This window comes from Ipomoea nil, unplaced genomic scaffold (genome assembly GCF_001879475.1).
Source record: "Ipomoea nil cultivar Tokyo-kokei standard unplaced genomic scaffold, Asagao_1.1 scaffold2827, whole genome shotgun sequence".
In the NCBI taxonomy this organism is placed as follows: domain Eukaryota; kingdom Viridiplantae; phylum Streptophyta; class Magnoliopsida; order Solanales; family Convolvulaceae; genus Ipomoea; species Ipomoea nil.
In genome coordinates, this window is record NW_017619255.1 from 1,657,743 (window position 1) to 1,680,870 (window position 23,128).

At 33.8% G+C, this 23,128-nt stretch overlaps 1 protein-coding gene, 2 long non-coding RNA genes and 1 other non-coding gene across 4 annotated transcripts; 1 reads left to right on the top strand and 3 right to left on the bottom strand.

Moving 5' to 3' along the window:
* Positions 1–350: 350 nt before the first annotated feature.
* Positions 351–422, top strand: TRNAQ-UUG. The gene has a single exon. It is a non-coding gene; the product is annotated as a tRNA-Gln (tRNA).
* An 11,304-nt stretch (positions 423–11,726) lies between these two features.
* LOC109159361 lies at positions 11,727–12,221 on the bottom strand. Its single transcript, XR_002050546.1, has 3 exons — positions 12,142–12,221; positions 11,900–12,060; positions 11,727–11,780 (listed from the first exon to the last, which is right to left on the bottom strand). It is a non-coding gene; the product is annotated as an uncharacterized LOC109159361 (long non-coding RNA).
* A 6,244-nt stretch (positions 12,222–18,465) lies between these two features.
* LOC109159360 lies at positions 18,466–18,989 on the bottom strand. Its single transcript, XR_002050545.1, has 3 exons — positions 18,912–18,989; positions 18,659–18,783; positions 18,466–18,505 (listed from the first exon to the last, which is right to left on the bottom strand). It is a non-coding gene; the product is annotated as an uncharacterized LOC109159360 (long non-coding RNA).
* A 2,421-nt stretch (positions 18,990–21,410) lies between these two features.
* On the bottom strand, positions 21,411–23,113 carry LOC109159429 (ATP-dependent DNA helicase RRM3-like). The gene is made up of 2 exons (XM_019307541.1): positions 22,314–23,113; positions 21,411–22,098 (listed from the first exon to the last, which is right to left on the bottom strand). The coding sequence occupies exons 1-2, from the start codon at positions 23,111–23,113 to the stop codon at positions 21,411–21,413; spliced, it is 1,488 nt and encodes a 495-aa protein (XP_019163086.1).
* Positions 23,114–23,128: the final 15 nt, after the last annotated feature.

Here is a 23,128-nt window from a genome sequence, read left to right on the forward strand (position 1 = left end):
CTCTCAATTGTACATTATTGTCAAAAGCCTTCTAGTTTATTAACATAAATTATAAATTAGAATTTTTTTTTTTTTTTACAAAAAAAAAAAAAAAAAAAAAAAAAAAGAGTCAAAAACTGAAATTTTGAACTTTAGATGTACCAAAAATAGAGTATTTGTATCATTTTAATAGTATTATTGTGAGAGAAAAGTAAAGCACATGAAGATTAGTGATGCTTTATTACTTATCAATTTATCATCAGTTAGCTTTTTGCATCATAGCATAACCAAACTCAAGAACATTTCCTCACAGCTTAAATATGTAATTTAAACCGGAATTAAATGTTAAATAAGTAATACTAGAACGTGGTGGTTCTATGGTGTAGTGGTTAGCACTCTGGACTTTGAATCCAGCAACCTGGGTTCAACTCCCGGTAGGACCTCCTAAAATTTCACTGTTTTTCAATTGTTTCATTTCCCTAATTCCCAGTTCTCAAGACGTCTTAGAGACTTAGACTGTAATGGTGTTTTTTTTTTTCTTTTTTGTTTTTCGAATACTGGCAATATTTAAGTGATTCTTGTATACAAGTAGTAAGTCCATGCGATGTATGTATTATAATACATTTATATATAAGATATCTAATAACATTAAAAAATAATTGAAATATTATATAATATTATGGTATATGAAATAGTTGTTCATTGAGTCAAATTAAAAGAAATTTAAAACAAACCATCTAATTAACTATTTGAGAAATACAAAGTAACAATTAAGCCACCAAATTTAAAAACTCTAATTTTAACTACGAACTTAGAAAATAGTCACAATTACGTTGTTGTTGTTGTTGTTTTTTTTTTTTTTTTTTTGTCACCCAAGATTAAGCAAAACCAAACCTTAAGAAACTCTATTGGCTGCCTTTCTTTGATCACCAGTTTCAAGTACTAAAATTTGGGAAGATTGATTGTACTGACTTTCTCTTTCCCATTCATGAGTTGCCTGACTTCCAATTGAACTTTTCTCATAGCTTATGGGTTCTTGATTTTCCATACTATTGTTGCTGCAGCCGTATTGGTTCCCACTATAAAATGTTGGGAGTGCGCTTTGGAGGGCTGAGATCCAACATAAAAACATACATCATCTGTACACGCCGAATATATTTCATATATAATTTGGCCTGAATCATATGGATTGGCTAGATCAAGAGTAAAAGAATAATGAGTTTTGTAAATAATAAATGTTTTGAATTCAATAGTAAGATAACAAAAGTCGGTAAACAAACATCATAATGAGTGATGGATGGTATACTCGGCTTGAATCACATGGACTAGTCCAACAAAGTAACTGTACTGGATCAAGGAAGCTCAAGAAGGGGAGCGTTATACTGTGGAACCGTGTGCACCATGCAATGTGCACACGGAATTTGATTCATAATTTCTATACTATAGATTCATAATTTCTATACTCTAAATTCATAATTTCTAAACTGTAGATTCATAATTTCTATACTGTAGATTCATAATATATGTACTGTAGATTTATAATTTCTGTATTGTAGATTCATAATTTCTAAACTGTATAGTTATCAAATTGTGAACATATAGTTCTGTGATTTGTGAATATAGAGTTCAACAATTGGGAATATGAACATTTAAAATTATGAACATAGAGTTTTGTAATTGTGAATATAGAGTTCAATAATTATGAATCTATAGTATAGAAATTATGAATCTAATTATGTGTGCACCATGCATGGTGCACACGGTTCCACAGCATAATTTGCCCAAGAAGGATACACAGGACGGAGCCACTTAGGAGCTTAATAAGGATTAAGCTTATTATTCATAATGTAATAAGGATTAGACTCATTATTCCTAATCTAGTAGGATTAGAGCTTATTATTCACAATGTAACAAGGATTCCTAATACCAAGGACTTTGTGGTTTTATGGTACTTGGTTGCTCCCCTGAGTGGGAGGTGATAGGTTCGAGCCTCAATTGAAGTGATTCCCTCAAGAGAAGGCATTAACTGATCCTTGGAACCGGCCTATTACGAGTATCGGCATCAAGTAAAGCATTAAGATCCATCGAAGGCGAATCTAGAACGAGGATCCCCCCATCAATATTATGCCCAAAGTTTCTCATAATATGAGAAATTCTAACCGGCCTATTACGAGTATCGGCATCAAGTAAAGCATTAAGATCCATCGAAGGCGAATCTAGAACGAGGATCCCCCCATCAATATTATGCCCAAAGTTTGCGAGAAATTCTAATCATGCTGAGCTTGCTAATGAGATCGAAACAATCTTTGACTAAAGTCACGACTATCTCTTCCCTGTAGATCCCCCTATTCATGATTGCAACCACTGTCGTAGAGTCAATTTCTACCCATATTTTATCAAACCATTCTCTCAAACAGAGCCATAGACCCTCCCTTAAGCCCCACAGCTCTACTGAGAAGCTATCTGTAGCCCCCACTTTTGTTGAGAAACTCTTAACCCAACGACCGTGTTCATCTCGAATGAGACTCCCAGCACTTGCGATCCCCGTGTTGGCCTTCATGGCTCCGTCGGAGTTGAGTTTCAGCCAATCAACCCGATTGAGGGGGTGCCCACTTGATCCACTTCCAACATCCTTGAGACACGCCTGCATGCATTACTATAAGCTGTCTGGCCTCCTTTGCCATGGATATTGCCGTCTTTATTATGCTAACGGGAGAACCAGTTTTATTATCGAAGATCATACCATTTCTTGCTTTCCAGTTCAGCTAGAGGATGTAGACGAATGTTATATTCCAGGGTGTATCCTCCTCCAACCTGATCTTGCTCGTGCAGCTATTCTTAATCCAGGAACTTGTTGGTCTGAGAGTGTCCAGGGCTGCACCACCGTGGTTCCTTGCAGCTTCCCAGCATTCCTCGGCGAAAGGACATTTCCTGAAGATGTGATCTACCGACTCCTCTTCGTCTGGGCACCGCTTACATGAGGCGTCTGTTGTCAAAGACCTAATCCTCCTCTCTACTCCAGTGAGCAGCTTGCCTTTCAACAGGAGCCAGAGGAAGGTTTCAACCTTCTCTATACAATTCATCTTCCACACCCAACCCTAGCTTTCGTCATCAAAGGAGGTACCTGCAATGTTGTTATAAGCTAAGTGAACAGAGAACGTACCTGTGGTGTTGTCTGGCCAGACTAGTCGATCGTTGGTTGATTCATCGACGGGTATTGGGGTGGCCCGAATTTTGTTAACTAGGTCGGAAGGCAGGAAACCGAGCAAGCAACCCACATCCCAAGTGCGATTTTGGGTGATAAAATCACTAACATTTTTGTTGCAGAGATTGTCGGGGATATCGACATTCATTTCGAGGCCGAGGGGTTTGTTGCTGACCCACCAGTCCGACAAAAAATCCAGCGAATCACCATTTTCAACCAGCCATCGGCCCCGGTCTCAATGACTGAGCGTCCTTTGATAATACTCTTCTAGGTCCATGAGGCATTCGATGGGATGCGGGTGGTGAAGAAGTTGTCATCTTGGATATACTTTTGTTTCATGGCATTAACCCGGCCAGATCTTATCCGGGTTGTTGAGGGTTTGCCACACAAGTTTAGTTAGGAGGGCCAGGTTAAACTCTTTAGCCATCCTAAGACCCAGCCCACCTTGCTCCCTAGGCCTGTAAACTTTCCTTCAATTGAGCGAGTGGATTTTTCTTTTAATTTCGTTGGAGCCCCAAAGAAAGTCCCTGCAAATCTTATCAATGTCATAACAAGTACATACCGGGAGCGCCACTGTTTGCATGGTGCAGACCAGGACAGTTGCGATGGCAGATTGGATAAGGACCCGTCGACCTGCTAAGCTTAAGGAGTCGGCTTTCACTTATTCAGCTTCCTTTTCACGTTATCGAGGATGTAAGAAAAGTGGTTCTTGCTTACCCTTTTTTTGGAGAATAGGAATCCCTACTTACCCAAATTTTTCAGTGATTGGTATATTGGACATGTCCCCCATCCTTCGCTTGGTCCTGTTAGGAGTGTTAGGGGAGCAATATTCCTCGTAGGCTATAAGGCTAAAATATGTATAAATAGATCCACGCATGGAGAAAAAGGGAGGCAATTTTCACTATTCACAAGTAACATTCAATAATAATACAAAATATTTATAGGTTCGTGTATGAATTTTGAGTTTTTTTTTTTAATTGGTTGGCTTAATTGCTAATTTTCAAATAATTTGATGATTTATTTGTACTTTATCTTAATAAATTGTACAGTAATATAATGGAATTTAATTTTTTTTAAAATGTATGCTTTTAAAACAGTAAAGCTCTTTAGATTGACATCTACGAAATTAAAAATATAATTTGGTTTAAATAACAATGAGTGAACATAAATAATTTGTTTCAAACAAATTAAAATATAATCAAATTGCATAACTTCATTTTACAAATTTTGAATTGAAATACCCTCTATGTTCAGCATTAAACACTCTTATTAGTCAATATTCTTATCACATATCAAAAGTTATTTTAAAGAAAATTAACTTTTAGACATTAACCATTCTGGTATTGCCCCATTAGTTATACTCTTTTATTTTTGTTCTATTACAGTCTTGGCTCTCATTTATTTTTCCACAATTAGTCATATATTTAAATGCCAATGACCTTATGGATGGTCTAGTGGCATGAAGTGGCTTTACCAAATGGGATGTCATGAGTTTGAGTCTCAGTGGGGTTAATGTTGAGAAAGTAACTATAAACAGATACTATATTGTAACAGAGTAAGTAATACTAAAAAAAATAAAAAAGTCATACATTTAAATGTTAGTCATTTTACATTCAACAAAGATGTGTAACATATCATTTTACTACTTGAACTATTTTCCCTACGCATAATAATTTTCCTCAATCACTCAAAAAATCTTTTAATTAAATGATAATGAAATTACATGTTAATCATCTTCATTAAATGGTTAAATGACTAAAACTTAAACATGAACAAATTGTGACAAACAAATAAAAGTCATAAATAAAATCAAACTAAATTTAAAAGTAAGACAAAATATGACAAATTGACAATAGAGAACTAAAAGTGCAATTAGCTGCGCTCTAATGATGTATTATATGATTGATTGATGAGTATGCTCAGATTAGCATGAAATCGAAGATCTACCAGAATTTTTTTAGTTAATACTAAATTTACAAATATTAAAATTCTTTTACTAATTGTTACCGAGATTTATAAATCAAGTGCACTTTGAAACGGTTGCCAAAACAAAGTAAAATATTTACAAAAAAAAAAAAAATTAATTAATTAATTAATTTATGATTAAATTATAGATAATTAATATTAAACCAATTAAGAAGTTGCAAAGTTAAACAGTAGTATATGATAAGTGCTTAATTGCACTTATTTCTAATATCATTTTTATTTTATTTTATTTTTTTTTGTGAGAAAGCTCCCGCCCAGGGTGGGCATTAACTGACCCTTCTAGACCTAGCTAGCACTATTGGCATCAGTCGAAAGGAGCCCCAAGATGTCTTCGGGGGGACCTTCTAAGACAGTTGTACCATATCCTTAGTCTGACCAAGATTTGTCAGAAAGTCCACACATTTATTGCCTTCCCTCATCACATGTGTGAACATCACCTCCTCAAAGCTATAAGCTAGAAACTTGCAATCATAAATGAGGGTAATGGAAAAGCCATTAACTTCGTAATTCTCACCCATCACATTCACCGCCGCTTCAGAATCCAATTCAACAACCAACCTCCGGAACCCCCTCTCCTTACCAAGCCGTAGACCATCCTTTAGGCCCCACAATTCAGCAAGGAAACTATCTATAACCCCAATATTAACAACAAAACCCACAATCCAACTTCCTTTGAAGTCCCGGAAGAGTCCACTGGCTCTGGCTCTGTTCGTTATACTTTTCATAGCCCCATCTGTATTGAGTTTCACCCACCATTCACTTGAGGGAGACCACCCTAGCTACCCACAAGGCTCTACCCCCATGCCTCGTATTTCTTCTGACAAGGAGTCCCATAGCTTCCTTAGCAAGCACAACCGCTTTATCAATCACATCCTTATCATTATTAACAGTATCATTAAAAACCTTGTTATGCTGAGCCTTACAGAGCCCCCATAGAGTATAGGAGAATTTGACCCCCCAAGTCGTCCCGTCATTTATCAACTCCTTGTTAGAGCAGTTAATTTTGACCCACAGATCCTTGTTATTCTGAGCCTTACAGATCCTCGTGGGAAGGGAGAAGGCCTACATGGTGTAAACTGGCATGGAAGCTAGAGTCGACTGAACAAGAATTAATATTTATACTTGTATCTCATTTAGTATGGTGAAATATGGTGCTCAATTTATTAATATTTGAGTTTTATGAATTCCTGAGCACATATGACATAATATGTTATTTTGTGACATTCTAAGAGAGAACTTTTGTCATATCTCTTTCATACGGAGTCTAATTGAGGTGATTGAAGTGTCAATGAAAATCCAAGTCCCTTACACCTTTCGTGTTGACAGCTTTCAAAGATTCAAGACAAATCAAAGTCGAAAAATAGAAAGAATCTGACATAGCCCAGGTACACCATTGCACGTACCTTGCGACATGCTGAGAGTATTTTTGTTATATCTCTCACATATGAAATTCAATTGAGGTGATTCAAGTGTTCATAGAAAGCTATAATAATACTCTACAGCTTTTATGTTTAGAGTTTTTACAAATTAAGGATAAATTAGGGTGAAATAGGTGGATACAAATTAAGGATATATTTCACCATCATTTACTGTGTAGAAGCAATTGCAATAATAGAGGAGTAATACTCTTTTGAATAAGAGCTAGCCAATTGTATGGCTATATAGTGAAGGAATGAAACAAACTATTACTAGGTTAGGAGCTAAACTAATGTGAGACAAATCCGACAAATGGTGAGCCATGAAAGCTTCATTTAAAAGAGAATGCAGAAATTGAGGACTCGACTTCTAAACCAAAAGAAAGACAATAAATAAAAAAGAGATAGAGTCCATTGATGTATTAGATTTTAAGAATATGAACTACATAGGCTAGGTTACAAACATACGTTCGGCTAAAATTGATAGCAAGGTTGAGGCAATTATGAAAAATTCCTCAACCTCAGCATCAACTTTAGTTCCAACACCACTATATATTGGGCTTTAGCCCTTACCCCTACACTAACTCTTGCTCATGTTCTTGGACAAACTTTTGTTCTTTGGCAGAGTTTTTCTCAAAGCATGACATGCCTAAACTCTAGGACTATCAATTTGGCGGCTCTTACACACATGTTTTCCCAGAAAAACTATATATCAAGGCGATATGAGTATGTAGACTCCCATGTTTCTCAATTTTAATCCTGGAATGGTGTGGGACTATGAGAGTTAGGTTCATTTTATGAGCATGATGAATAACAGTAATCAAAATGATCCAACTTAGGCACGACCTAGTAGATTAAGGAATCTTCAATATTTCTACTTATCTTGCTACCATATAGTTCCACAACTCTAATGTTGTTCACTATAGTATTGCTAGTCTTTCTTTTTGAATTTTGATGTATAGAGTATTACTCAATGCATCTATAGGTTGCATACTTTTTCAAATTGAGCAATACCGTATGCATCAAAATTCAACAAGAAAGACTAGCAATACTACAATGAACAACATTAGAGTTGTAGAAGAACTATATGGTAGCTAAGTAGAAATATCGAAGATTCCTTGATCTTCTAGATCGTGCCTAAGTTGGATCATTTTGATTATTGTTATTTATCATGCTCATAAAATGAGTTCAACTCTCATAGTCTCAAACCATTCCAAGATTAAAATTGAGAAACACGGGAGTCTACATACACACATTGCGTTGATTGTTTTCCTGGGAAAACACATTTGTAGGAGCCACCAAATTACTATTCCTAGAGTTTAGCTAGGCTAGTCATGCTTTGAGGAAAATTTTGCCAAAAAAAAAAAACAAACAAACAAAAGATGGGCTAAGAAAAACAGCAAGAGTTAGTGTAGGGGTAGGGGAACGGCCTGGTGGTGGTGTTGGAACTAAAATCGATGCACAGGATGAGGAATCTTTCTTAATTGCCTCAAGCCTCAAGCCTGCTATCAATTTCAGCCATATGCATGTACCAATCTTAAATAGTTCATATCCTCAAAACTCATCAAAGAGATATGTTCTATTTATAAGACCTGATACATCAATCTATGCACTCATATCCTTTTCTTTATTATCCTTCTTCAATTTGAGAAGTCGAGTGTACCTTTTCTTGAACGAAGCTTTCATGGTTCACCATCTGTTGGGTTTGTCCCACATTTGATACGCTCCTAAACCTTACAACGGTCTATTGCATCTCTTCAATAGATGGCTGCTCAAATGGCTCTTGCTAAAAACAGCAATACATTATTGCAGTTGCCTCTTTTCTACAGAGGATGGCGAGCTCGTCAAGCTTCTTCAACATATACCCTTCTTTCTCCATTTGTAAGATGCAATTTAAGCAAATCTTATTAGTTTCTTTCCATGGTTTGAAAGAAGAGAATATGTGGAAGTACTTAGCATTTCTTTCTTGTATTTTACAATTTTTTAAAGATTGTATTGATTTATATAGTGTAAGAGATGTGATGAAAAGTAGATAAATTTTGGATGGATGATTTAGATAATATTTTCATTTATAGTAATGATCCATTTTCCTTAAAAAGTTTGTCCTTAATTGACAAATCATTTAAACCGATTGATATGATAATGATACGAACCTAATAAGGCTATTGACTTTCAATTCATTAGGTTTATATGACTTTTCATTTCAATTTTTTTTTTTTTGAATTGTTCTTTTGTTTGATTACTAACTGATTTATTTTTATTTTTTTTTAAATTAAGAGTGATGCTATTTTCACTTTCAAAATTTACCTCTTAATTTTGCATCATAATATGACACAAATTCATTTATTTGTTTCTTTGATTATTAAGTTTAATTTATTCATATTTTAACAAGTTGTAGGTCAACTAATTTATGAAAAAATCAATAATATATATATATATATATATATATATATATATATATATATATATATATATATATATATATATATATATATATATATATATATATATATATATATATATCACATCAAGATGTGAGCATTATTAGAAGGTAAATTTAGAAGGTGAAATAGAACTTCATCTTTCAATAATTTGTTGTGGGGTGAACCAATTCACATATAATAATGAAAATAAATATAATTTTTCTTTTTACAAATTGCTATGAATGATCTATTATGGTAAAATAGAAAATTTGTTTTTTTGGCTATTAGGTTGAAGTCAGTAATTAATCATTATTAGGAAACTAATTTAATGTGGTTGTGGCCAGGTGCCCAGGTTGAAATATTAAGAAATCGATTAATATAGAAACAAATAATGTGCTATTACAAGTGTAGATAATTAATAAAGAAATATCTTTTATATTTTCATTATTGTCCATGAAGGGTTTAAAAAGAGTGATTTAATAATCTAATTTAGAAAAGAATAATCCAATACAATTAGTATCTCCATCGTGTTATATGTGTATGATTCTCCTAATAAGGTTTGACAAGAATTATTGACAACTCAACCTCTTTTTTTTTTTGGAATATGTATGAAAATAAATAATTGTACATTTTTGGAATTTTATGAATATAATGATCTATTATGGTAAGATAGCAAAATTTCTTTCTGGGCTACTAGATTATAGTCATTAATTGATACGGAGTATCTTTTAAGAATATAACTATATCTTACGGAATTGATAAATATGGAAACTATATGTCATTGCCAATTTAAATAGCAAAAAAATTGAGCATATACCAATTTTGATCCCATGAGTATTACAGTTTTGATCCACATATTTAATTCCTACCAATTTTCATTCATGAATATTGTTTTAGTACCAATTTTCATCCATGATTATTATTTTAGTGACAAAATTCATCACGTCGATCACTAATTCGTTTAAGACATGCCGAAATCTAAAATTTGTAAGGGTATTTTCGTCATTTTCAACTTAAGATCACAATTTGAGCATGAATAATGAGATTTAAGTCCTAAGATCGATCATAATTCACAGTTCTCTTCATCCTACCTTAACTTTAGAAGAAGAACTATGAATTGAGATCGATCTTAGTGTTTAAATCTCTATATTCATGCTCAAATTGAGATCTTAATTTGAAAATGACAAAAATATCCTTAATAATTTCATATTCGGCATATCTTAAATGAGGGTGACCAGTGTGATTAATCTTGGCATTAAAACAATAGTCGGATGAAAACTGGTACGAAAATAATAGTCGTGGATGAAAATTTGATAGAAATTAAACATGTGGACCAAAACTATCATTTTACTAATACTTGTGAGGCCAAAATTGGTATTTACTCCAAAAAAAATTATTCCTTATATTTCAATTTACCTGTCATATTTATTATTCATAAGTCAAAACAATGTAACTTTTTCTTATTTGCTTTTTTTTTTTTTAGTATTTTAATTATTTTTAATTTTTTTTTTTTGTATTTGATAGTACTTTTAATATAGTTTCTAAATATATAAATAAATTTTATATACTAGTATTAAATTTAATATTATGAAAAATTAAATAAAAAATAACTTCATCAAACCCCATTAATCGAATCAGCACATAATAAAATAGAACGAATTGAAGATAATACTTTGCTTTTTTACCTCACTAGAGCATATCTCTATAACAACACATTATCCATAAAGTTAAAATAAATAAATACATTTTAATTTCTGCCAGCAACTCAATTGTTATATGGTGGACATGGTAAAAAAAAAAAAAACGTCATCTTTTTGTTAAGTAAAAAGAAACACAAACGGCGGTGCATTATTAATTCCGTATTTATAATGTATAAAATGAAACTAATGTATCTAAAATGAATCTGAATAACATGTCTCACATATTAAGTACTAGTTTTTCACGCGCATTGCGCGATTGAGATAATGCCCAATATTTATATTTTTATATAAGTACTTTAAGTATATCCATGCAAGATTATATTAGAGTTGGTCATATGGTCATACATATAGATAATCAAATGTTGAATTTGCTTATTTAAATAGATAATCTAAACTTACGAATGTAAGATAATGCAATTATGATTGATTATAATTGTCACTAAAATAATTGATTGTAATTTTCTAAATACATAGTCTAAAAATAATAGTGTAAATAATGCTAGTCTAAAAATAATAGTGTAAATAATGCTAGTCTAAATCTAAAAATAATAGTCTAAATAAAATCTACATTTGGTTTAATAAATTTCTCTAAGCTTTCTTAATTCTCTTGAGGGAGGCATTGTCATTCTCTTGATCTTCACCTTCAGTACACATCCTCTTCTTTTGATTTGGTAGTGCGCCATGCTCAATTGTGTTAGTTGTAATATCATAGTGGGAAGCATCATGCAATGAGATTATACTGTAGGAAGAAGTGGATCTGCCTTGTTGCGTATATGCCTGAGATCTTAGTTGTACAACGAACTCTTGATCTTGTAGGCGCTTATTGATATTTAGGAGTGGTAGTTTTTTCCCCTACATGTTCCATTCATTGTGAGATGTGTGTCATATATTCTCATGTGGATAGAATTAAACGAAATATTAATATATTTGTAGAAGGTTCATGAATAGTACCTCTTGTTCTAGTTCCATAACTTGTTTACTTGAATGTAACAACAATGACTCTGCAAGTAGTTCGAATACTGACGCCGCAATGTGCCCAGTTTCATCAACAATTTCCACATCCAATTTGCACCTGTGCATTTTGTAGTTCGTATTTTTGGAATTGGTATGCATGAGTATAGTATTTAATCTTGTGTGTGTGTGTGTGTGTGTGTATTTTTTGTTAAATTGGTTTGTTGAATTGATATTAACCTTGGAGTACCCACCGCTCTCTTTTCACCACAATGCATACAGTTAAATTGCTGGTCACTTTGTGCATAAACCTTTTTTAAACAATGGCTACATCCTATATACCAAGTGCTGTTGTTGTCAAGGTTAATGCTGATTTTGCCCTTAATCCAAGCAGGTCGAGACTATAAAATGAAAGTGATTATTAATTTATATTAGTTTTGAGTAAATATATTTAAAGAATGCTCAATAAGTATTTTACTTACGGGATTAATTGATGGTGAAACGGTGGATATTTTTTTTATTTCTTCTTTTTCTGGATTTGCAAGTTTGATTGCAGCATTGTTGTAGTCTCGGCATCTTTTCAATGCATCAAGTGTGTCACGATGTTCTTTCGCCCTACATAGACATTTGTAATAATGTGTTTTTCAATATAGCTACACAAGATAATGATATATTTCGCATGTACATAAATAATTACAAGTATAGAAGTATACCATTCTTTAGGTGTTCTGCTCTAGGTACCTTTGGTTCAACCAGTATTGTTGAATGAGTTCTTGTGGATAGAGAAATGCCTAGTTTATTCCAGGAATGAGATAATATAAGATTAGGTATTTAAATAAAAAATTTATACATTTTAAATCTTATTAATAATGAAATATGATTTACCTTTAAAGTGAACCACTGCGATGTAATCCAAAGATATTACAGGGTAGTTTCCTGCTTCAATTTCTTGAGTTATTTGAATACCCTCTTTATCAACAAATCCTCCTCAAGTAGTTAATATGATTGGCTTCAACCTGTTTTTTTTTTTAATTTTAACATTGGGTATTTTAAAGGCAATATAACTTATGGAACTATATCTCGTAAGTATATATAATTTAAGAGTATAAATGGACTGGGAGACTTACTTTTCATCCACAAGAATGAAGTCATTGATTTTTTGATTTCCATTAGCTGTTGAGACAAATTCTTTTGGTAGCTTGTCAATAACGATTGCTGTCAATAGAGGATGAAGATAAATAATTTAGAATATATATGGTTAGAATAGATATTGTTATAATGATATAGAAAAAAATAAACTTACACATTTCTGTAGAAGTTTTCATGCATTGATAAAACTCATCGAATGGTGTATAAACTTGTTCAATTGGAGCCAGTGTGGTGTCAACATTATCAATTGCGTGGATTCTGGTCTTAGCATTTAGAATCCAAGTGTAGTTGTATTTTTGATCTACAACTTTGAATTCAGATCGCCCGGGTCTGACAAAGGCATTTGAAATACTGTACCATGAGTTTGGTTTTAAAACCATATCATACATTGAAATGTCATTATCAAACACTGTAGCTTGAACTCGAGTTCCCTACATTTAAATATATCATTTATAATTATGCATTTGATTAATAATAATAATAATAATAATAATAAGAGAGATAATATTTTATGAATTACTTACACTTTCATCTTCAAGGACAATGAGCATGTACTTTTTCCCCTTTGTTGCAATAGCAAAGTTTAGTTCATTTTTCTTGATGACACGAACTTTAGAACTCCAATTCTTTGTTTGCGTATCAATATCAATTAACTTGAGTTCTTTTTCCATGTCTAATATCCTGGTTCCATGGTTCATAAACAATGTTATCATATAATACTTTTAAAAAAAAATGTTATCACATAATATACTATGTTTTTGAAAACATCACATAATATACTTTAAATTCAAATGCATAAATTATAGAGTAAAGATAATATGAATTCATAGATTAGGTAAGGATGAGAATGAAAACATGAGATACCAAATAAGAATCAAATAAGAATCATGAGTATCAAATAAAGTTGAAAGAAAACACAAACTATCAAATAAGAATTATGAATATGTTAAAATAATTGGTGTAATAATTCACATATTATTAATATTTGTAATTATAAGGTCTGGTATGGTTAAAACTAAATACGGGATATAAGGAGAGCAAACAAAGATTAGAGCTTAATATATTAAATATATTTAGGCAAAAGGCAATACAAAGGAAGAAAGAAATTAGGGCTTAATGTATTAAATATACTTATTAGGACAAAAAGCGACACAAAAGGAAGAAAGAAATCAGGGCTTAATATATTAAATATGCTAAGGACAAAAGGCGACACAAAGGAAGAAAGAAAAAAGAAAAAGGCACAGCAGAGACGATGTTTAAGTCTCCAGTTCCTCTTCTTTTGGAAGGCGTTGTGGTGAGTGGTGGTGAGGTGGTGAAGAATGGCGTGAGGTCAGTAAGCAAAGGTGGTTGGTCGCCGGTGCGATGTGGCGGGGATGCTCAACAGATACGGGGTTGGAGAAGTTATAGGTTAATGGAGGTTGGGAGGAACATACTTGTAAAAAGTTGTTGTGCCTGATCAGATGCAAAATTCTTCCGTGATGTTGTGTTGTAGAATAATTTAGGTTTGTACTTCTAACCACTGGGCAATGACTTAATATATAGACTAATGATGTAGTTATAATTCTATAAGGATTTGGGTTAGAGTTCCATTAAGATTTTAATATATAAGGATTTGGGTTAGAGTTCCATTAAGATTTTAATATATAAGGATTTGGGTTAGAGTTCCATTAAGATTTTAATATTCGAAATTAGTCTAATGGTGTAGTTTTAATTCTATAAGAATTTATGGGTTAGAGTTTTATTAAGACGTTAATGTTACAATTTTATAAGGATTTGTATGTTTTTCTTTTGAAGTAAGATCAGTTTCTACTAATTTTATAAGGATTTGTATATTGCAAGTGGCTGTGTAGGATTTTGTATTTTTATCAGTTGTTTTTGTGTAATAAAGGAAGATAAATAAATATAGAACCAGGTACTGGCGGTGTCCAATTTTCCAAGACCACATCCGCACGGCATTCTGGATTATTCCCTTCATTTGCCATCTTCCAACTGACAAGGTAATTAAAGGAATGTTGAGCCATAATATCACATGCAAAAGGTATCCCATTCCACACTTTTGCATTCCTACTCCCCCATAATCCCCAGCAAATAATAACAAATTGATCCCTCTTATCCACATTCAATGCAGCTAATGAACCAAAAATCCATTCAACAACATTACCATGACTATGGTGAACAGCAGGCAGACCGAAACCAATCCAAAAAGAGGCTATCACAGGACAATTCACAAATAAGTGGAAGGAAATTATGGCGTAAAAGAGGCGGAGGCGGTTTGTGTGTGTGAAGCTTTGAGCTGGCTAAAAGGAACCGGAATGGGGGAGGTCGATGTTGAGACTTACTCGCAGTTGGTTTACCATGCTTTATGTTCAGACTCTTTCAATTCTGTTTTTTCTTTAATAATTGATGATATAAAAGAAATTGCATCTTCTATGCATGATGTACACTTCTGTTTTGCTAGGCGATCTGCGAATCGTGCTGCCCACATTGTATTTCCTCTGAGTTAATTCATTAAGTTTTTCTCTTCAAAATAAATAAATAAATAAATATATATATATATATATATATATATATATATATATATATATATATAACCAAGTTAAGTGTAGTTGTGACGTCTCTTTCTTTTCCTCAAAAGTGCTAATTTATGCTTTTCTAGAATTTGGAGTTGTGGATACCATTTCTGTCTGGAATTAAGGAAACAATTGTTTGATCGCAATGGGCCTCCCTCAAAGTGTAAGTGATCAAATGTTTAGGCTTCCTTGTACATGTACAAGCACACATAATAATGTTCAAAATTCATAGTTTTCTATTAAAATCTTTTGTATAAGATGATTTTCAATTCACAAGGAGTTTCAGTCTCATAACCTCTAAACATTTAGTAGGTAAATTGTGAATATTTGAACCTGACTCCACCTTGCAAGGTAAGGTGGAGCCGAGTTCACATAATAATTTACCTAATATGAATCGAGTTTTTCATCAAATCATGTGATTACAAAAGCCAAAAACGAAATGTCAAAACGACATACTACTATATCTATTACTTACTTTGGAGGCTACGTACAAACTCGTACCACTCAATTTAATGCCGAAGACGACATATATATTAAGCATTTCAACTTGTCAACCATCCACCAATTCCAAATAATATTTATATCACAAACCGAACACAACATCCTCTTATTTCACTATTAAATGTCTGATTAATGTTGGCAATTTATCTATAAATAACTACAATAATGACATAGTTGTGAATACTAATAAAACCAACATTCAACAAAATGACAGGTCCCAACTACAATTATAAAACTTTCAAAAATCAAGGCATCATGGTTTCATTACTCTTCAATACAATATTTCGACCTATAACAACCGTGTTATCGTTTTCATCTCTCAGTTTGATTATTTGTAGAAGTCCCAGATTATGAAGTGTTGCCTGCTAACCTTGTTGCCTGAGTTTCAGAAAGATTGGAATCTTCCTGTAAGGTGAAGTTAATGTTAAATAAAGTGCACATATATGAAAAACAATAACAATAACAATAAATAAATATTTGATTCTACTTTCTCACTAACATCCAACATCCAGATCATTCTTCATCTGCTCAATCTTCTCATTCTTTGCCTGCAAAGTACAACTGTTAATCTAAAGGCTCAATATAAATTGGGAAGCAAAGAAAGTCATTGCAGAAACATAGCTACTACTATGATGTGAAAGGCATTCTTCCATCCAAAACAATTAATCGATTCAAGAATGAACCAGAGAAAGATATATAAAGCAAGTTATCATATTTTTTACTTACTTTATATAGATAATATATCTATCAGAAACTAACTTCTAAAAAACCAAACTCATTTGTCATTTCTATAGATATTGACTCACTGTATTAAAGACAATTTCAGAACCAAGGTCATAAAACACATACCTTCTTTTCAGCTTCATCTTGCTAAAATCTTTCTTGTGGAATATAAACCCCATACTTCTCCCCCGCAGCTCGAACATCTAGTTGGTAAATCATGAAGAAAGTGATTTCAGTATTCATCATTTCACAGAGAAATTTAAGTGCACTTACATACCTTGTTTCATCCTTTTTATTTCTTGGTATAGATCTTTAAGCAGCATGGTTTTGGACATCTTTTGATTTACCTGAGAAGATAATCACTACTTAGTAAATTACAGAAAATTAATTTAATTAGAAGTTAAGGAGTTGAAGAGATAGCAACATGAACCTCTGGCTTATTTTTAATGTTTTTACCACGGTATGCATAGTCCAATGTTCTTAAGGTTTCTTCTAGACAATTAGCAAATGATGAAATTGTTGCAATGATACAAGCTTTTGTTTTCCTCCTAAGGAGTCCGGCAAAAGCCTTGTAAACTTACTGTCCCTGTACAAGGCAAAAGAAGATGACCCAAATAAAAAAGAGAAATTCATTTTATATGCTACAAAAGATGTACGGCACAGACCTGTAAGCAATGTGAACAAAATGCTAAACCAATCCATATATGACACGGCTCAAGGTAAGTAAACTTTTATTTATATCTCTCCAACTTCTCTTGCACGAGCTTATTTTCAACCCAAAACATTACTTTCATAAGTTAAGAATCCATAAAGATCTCAGCAGCAAGAGATAAAATAAATTTGAAGAATTGCTACTTCATAGGGAAATGCTAAATATAGAATGAGAACAAACAGAATCTTAGTAACAGAATACCAACATATGCATAAGCAAATTAACAAAAAAATATTTCCCACAATATTGATAAACCTAATTAATGATAAGCTTATCACCTGGCTACCAGTGTCCATGCAATTCAAATGAGTATTAGTGGCAGTACTCCAGAAACGAATGCATCGGTCAGCTGTGCCACCACCAGAAGCAAGAAGTCCATGAAGATGGGTGACCATGCAATTGCTTTTACAGCAGCAGTGTGCTCACAATATTTTAGCACAGGTTCTGTTGAATGGTTGTTCCATACAAAAAGCTATCCAAGAAAAGATTCAATCAAGAGCCATTCTTTTTTCTTTTTTTTTTTTTTTCCTTTTTGAGGTAATTAAACATAAAGCAAGCATTAAGTGCATAGTCTATTATCATTTCCACCAGATGCCAATTCAGGGTTGTCGCTCTAATGTTCATATTAACTCTTCTTGTTAAACTTAATCTAAAGCAAAGTTTTCTCACATAATGACAAATAAATTGTAGACTCCAGATCATATAATTTATTCACTGTTGAAAACACATACCAACAAAGAAATAAAGTACTACAGCAACCTCATTGATGGTAATCAGGTTTTAATAATAATAATAATAATAATAATAATAATAATTATTATTATTATTATTATTATTATTATTATTATTATTATTATTATTATTATTATTATTATTATCTACTATACTATAAATATTGGGTCCATAGCAGGCACATTTAAATAGACTGCAGAGTTTTAGTTATGCTAAAAAATAGTGGCAATGCGGAGAAATAATAGTTTAAGAAATAACCTAGTAGGGTAAATTGTTTGACCGACAGGCTTCAGTCAGAATTTCTTGATAAACAATGTTATCGGTGACATTTGTAGAACTTGTATCCCGACAGGCTTCAATTCTGTTTCTGGATCATCAGTTTCAGCTTCTGTCGACACAAAGGCTATATCTTTGCCTTTGGGGGCAACATTGTGAGTATAAGAGCAGCAGAACAAGTACCTGTGGTTGTGTACATACATTCATGAGAAGAGAGTGGTTGGAAATTCAGTTCAGTTTCCAGAATGTGTCTGTGTGTGTAATACATGCATATATTATCCAAAATTCTCACAATTAAAAAAAAAATAGGCAAGTTGGGAGATTTAGGAAACACACATGTCTGATTTGTGACCAAGTTGTTTCTGTGGCAGAATAACCTGAGCAGAATGGGAGTCGTTTGTGTCAGGGATAGGATGGCTCATTATGCATACTGCACGAGCAACTTTTCCAACCTTATGGACCTGTAACATGCAATCTGGATTATGAACCAAAACTAACATTTGGAGGTGGAATGTTGAACAGTTTTGGCAGCAGATTTCTGTTAATATAATACCCTAGGAACCATACTAATTAGATTTCTGATAAGTACCTTATCAGTTAAATAGGTTGGATCACAAACAACTATCTTGCATTTAGCTGTTTCTCCTTCAGAGGTCACACCATAGGCTGTTCCACTGTCGTCGAACTCTATCTATAGTCCAAAAAGTTGCTTATTTATGGAAACTTTGGGTACAATGAAATGTTTAAACACTGAGGCTTTTAAACTTTGAATCTTCAAATGAGGAGGCAGACCAGCAGACTCAGGGTAGAGCAGGTAAAGTTTAAATTTGTTTTTTCAAAAACTTTTATACTATACCACATAAAAAGTTGGAACTACAAGCTTATGGGTCAACATGAGAATGATGAGTATAACAAACATCAATCTAGATTCCCCATAGAGAAAATTTCAATTTTGGTCCACTGACTATTGGAGTTGTGTTAATTGCAACACGTGACTTTCAAAAACGTTAATTTAGTACCTTAACTATGCAATTTCTATCCATTTTGGACACGCCGATCAAATTTTCGGCGAATTATGACCGGAAAAATTTTAATAGTAAAATAATGAGGGCATGTTGGTCTTTTCATCTTCTCTGTTCTTCTTCTCCATCGTGCTTCTTCCAGGCGCATCTGTTCTTCTTCTCTTTTCATCTTTTCATCAACCGCATCCGTGCTCCTCTTCTCCGACATCCCTCTCGTCGGCGGGCGGTTTCACTTTCTACATCTCTCGGCGGCTCCATGTGAATTTTATTCAAAGACTAACTAAAAGGAGGAGGGGGGGGGGGGGGGGGGGGGGGGTCTGCGCGAAGAAGCACGCAGAGTTGAGCTTTTATTTAAACGGCGGGTTCTTCTTCTCCATCGGTCTTTATCAACCTCAAACAGAGTTGAGATTCATTGATTTACCATACGCAGCCGGGTTTATGGCGATGTCGTAGCCAAGCCAGTGACAATGACCGAGTATAAATTGAGAGTCGTCGAGGGTGGTGGTAAGATTTTTAAGCATGGCGTCAAGCTGCTCGTTGAACATCATCGCAAGCTGGTTGTAATCCACAACACACGTCTCATTTGTGGGTTTAGATTTCTTCGTGAATAACGGAATGCAACCGATCGGCCCAATCTCAAACATCACCACCTTTCTAGCTCCCAAATCATATAACCTTGCATATATAGCATTAGACTGAAATCAACGAATCATATCCAAGCCTTAATCGATCTCAAGGCAAGTGTTTCGAAACCTCCTGGATAGCATCCTGTTAGGCAAGTGTTCGAAACCTCCTCGACGTTAACATGATGTTGGTGTAGGAACGGGAATTGAACATCTTCGATGAGACATGGTTGAAGCTGCTTTTCATGTTCCCATTTCATTTTGAGTTTTTCCCACCTTGTGCGCTTCCGGCGGCTCTATGAGGTTGATAATTTTTTATTTTTCCTCGGCGGCGATTTCTGGAGAACGGCTCTTCGCGAAGGATTTAGTAAAAAGATTGAGTGTATATGTGGCATGCTGGTTTTCTGCAAATAGGCTTTACTGTTTTAGGCATGCATTGATAAAACAAATCATTAGAAAACATCAACCGATCGAATTGCAACGACGCACAATTAATAATAGTACCCAAAACAAACGAATTAGAAATGGACCTCCATAAGCAAACGAAGGCGCCGGCGACGAGGAGGGAAAGAATGTCGGAGAAGAGAAGGAAGCTCAAAAGAGGTTTAAATAACATGAAATTACACTTTTGCCCTTTTTATTTAAATGAGTTAAGATTTTTCGGTCACAATTCGCCGGTAATTTGACCGGCGTGACCAAAATTGATAGAAATTACATAGTTAAGATACTAAATTAACGTTTTTGAAAGTCAAGTGTTGCAATTAACACAACCCCAATAGTCAGTGGACCAAAATTGAAATTTTCTCTTCCCCATATTAGGGCTTGCTAAGCATATGATAGATTGTGAATTCAGCCAATTTTCCTATGGGTTTACCTTACACTGAGGCTTGTTTAGCATGTATGTCCCACCATAAACTGCACTAAGACGTGCAAATGCCTGAAAAACGTATACACATATCAAAAGAAGCTAAACAAATTACAAATTTTTATTATATTATGATCACTATTTTAAAAAAAGTAACACTGAAATAGTTAACGGGACAAAGTCACAAATGATTTGGATGGAGAGAGTATTTTATTTATTTTTTAACAGACGCGTTAAGGTTTAAAACAAATAATGGACACAAACCTGAGGCAATTCTCCCAGTCCATACATAGGATAGATATATGGAGACCCTGATTGAAAGCGTGCCAAGGACTCTGCATAAAGCTATAAGAAGGAACAAAAAAGGTGTTCAGGATCCAATAGTGTATACAGTAATTTAACCACTGTAAATCAAAGGAAAACATATAGTATATGCTTTAAAGCTTAATTTAGTCAATCTACTATACTATAAATATTGGATCCATAGCAGTAGTTCTGGCACATTTAAATAGACTGCAGAGTTTTAGTTATGCTCAAAAATAGTGGCAGTGTGGAGAAATAATAGTTTAAGAAATAACCTAGTAGGATAAATTGTTTGGCAGACAGGCTTCAGTCAGAATTTCTTCATAAACAATGTTATCGGTGACATTTGTAGAACTTGTATCCCGATGATTATTGCAAATTAACATCTTTACACAATCTGCTTTTTTGGCTCTTGATAAGGCTACATATAATTGACCGTGAGAAAATACTGGTTGTCTCAAATAAATCCCTACAAAATCAAATGTTTGCCCATGTGCCTTATTTATTGTCATTGCAAAACACACTTTGATTGGGAACTGGTGGCGTTTAAATGGGATTGAGCATTTTTCATCCTTTGAGGCTTCAAGTGGGATCCTTGGTATGAAAACATGTTTACCGAAGTGTTCCCCAGAAGCAATGACACAACGTATAACATGATCACGAAAGTCATCGCATATTAACCGTGTACCATTACATAGTCCTTCTGCAGGATTAATATTCCTCAGCAACATTACAGGGCAATTCTTTTTTAGGATCAACTTGTGAGGAGGTAGACCAGGTACCGAGATAGTATGCAAGAAGTCAGCAAAATCATGGGGGGAAGTAGAATCCAACAACTCATCATAACTGACATAATATTTTTCCTCTCCAGGAAATCTAGCAATTAAGGTGTTGTTAATTTCATCCACATATTCATTCTTTGGTGTCAATATACCTCTCTTCATGAGTGGATAAGGATCACAACTGAAGTTCATTAAATCTGGGAAAACTATGTCAATTAATGAATTATAAGACTGTAATTCATTTGTATATGGGACAAGGAATGTTTTTGGAATTTCAATTGAATTGTCAACAACATATTTTTCTGTCCATTGCCCACGCGCATTAAGTATTCGCAAAAAGATGGATCTTCTTTAGCACGCATGTTTTCTGTCAAAACCAATCTCTCAACCACTAACCAAATTTTCCTGGATTTTACCAAACTTGCTTCTATGAAATCCCTTTTGCTTCCCGATCTTATTACAGGTAACGTCTGGCGAAAATCACCTCCAAAGACTACAACTTTGCCACCAAAGATTTTGTCACAATTTGTGATATCTCTCAAAGTTGTTTCAACATTTTCTATGTCTCTACGATTTGCCATTGTTGCTTCGTCCCATAGAATCAACTTGCACTCTCTAAGAAGTGCGGCTTCGGCACTTTGTTTCCCGATATTGCATACAAATTTATCATCTCCATTAATTGGTATTTTAAATCGAGAATGAGCTGTTCGGCCTCCTGGTAAAAGAGATGCAGCTACACCAGATGTTGCAGTTGCAAGTGCAATGTCATGGTTTGATCTCACTTTAGCCAAAAGGCACTTGTATAGAAACGTTTTGCCAGTTCCCCCAGGGCCATCAACAAAGAATACTCCTCCAGAACTTGAGTAAACCCGCGCAATTATAGTGTCAAAGGCTGCTCGTTGACTTTGATTCAACTTCGTAATAGCAAGTAAATCAGCTTCATTTGGCAACAAATTCTTTTCTGCTTGTATTTCTTTGTGTATTCTTTGTTGTTTTGTAAGGCCAATATAATAAGAAACTAACGCAAAGTCATTGATATTTTTCCCCAAAGATTCAAGTACATCACTTATCATATGGAGACACTTATTTTCAGCATCAATTATATTCACAGATGAGGAAATTAGGTCTTCACAAAGATGTTCCTTGTATTTTATCCACAAACCACGGGGAGATGGAATATCACAAAAGACCAACATCGTAGCAAATAACCT

Excerpts from the sequence above, each read along its gene's own strand:
- LOC109159429 (XM_019307541.1), bottom strand. The coding sequence starts at position 23,113 with ATGTTGGTCTTTTGTGATATTCCATCTCCCCGTGGTTTGTGGATAAAA. Across the intron at positions 22,099-22,313 it reads GTAAAATCCAGGAAAATTTG|TTGTGATCCTTATCCACTCA; the intron begins GTTAGTGGTTGA and ends AATGAACTTCAG.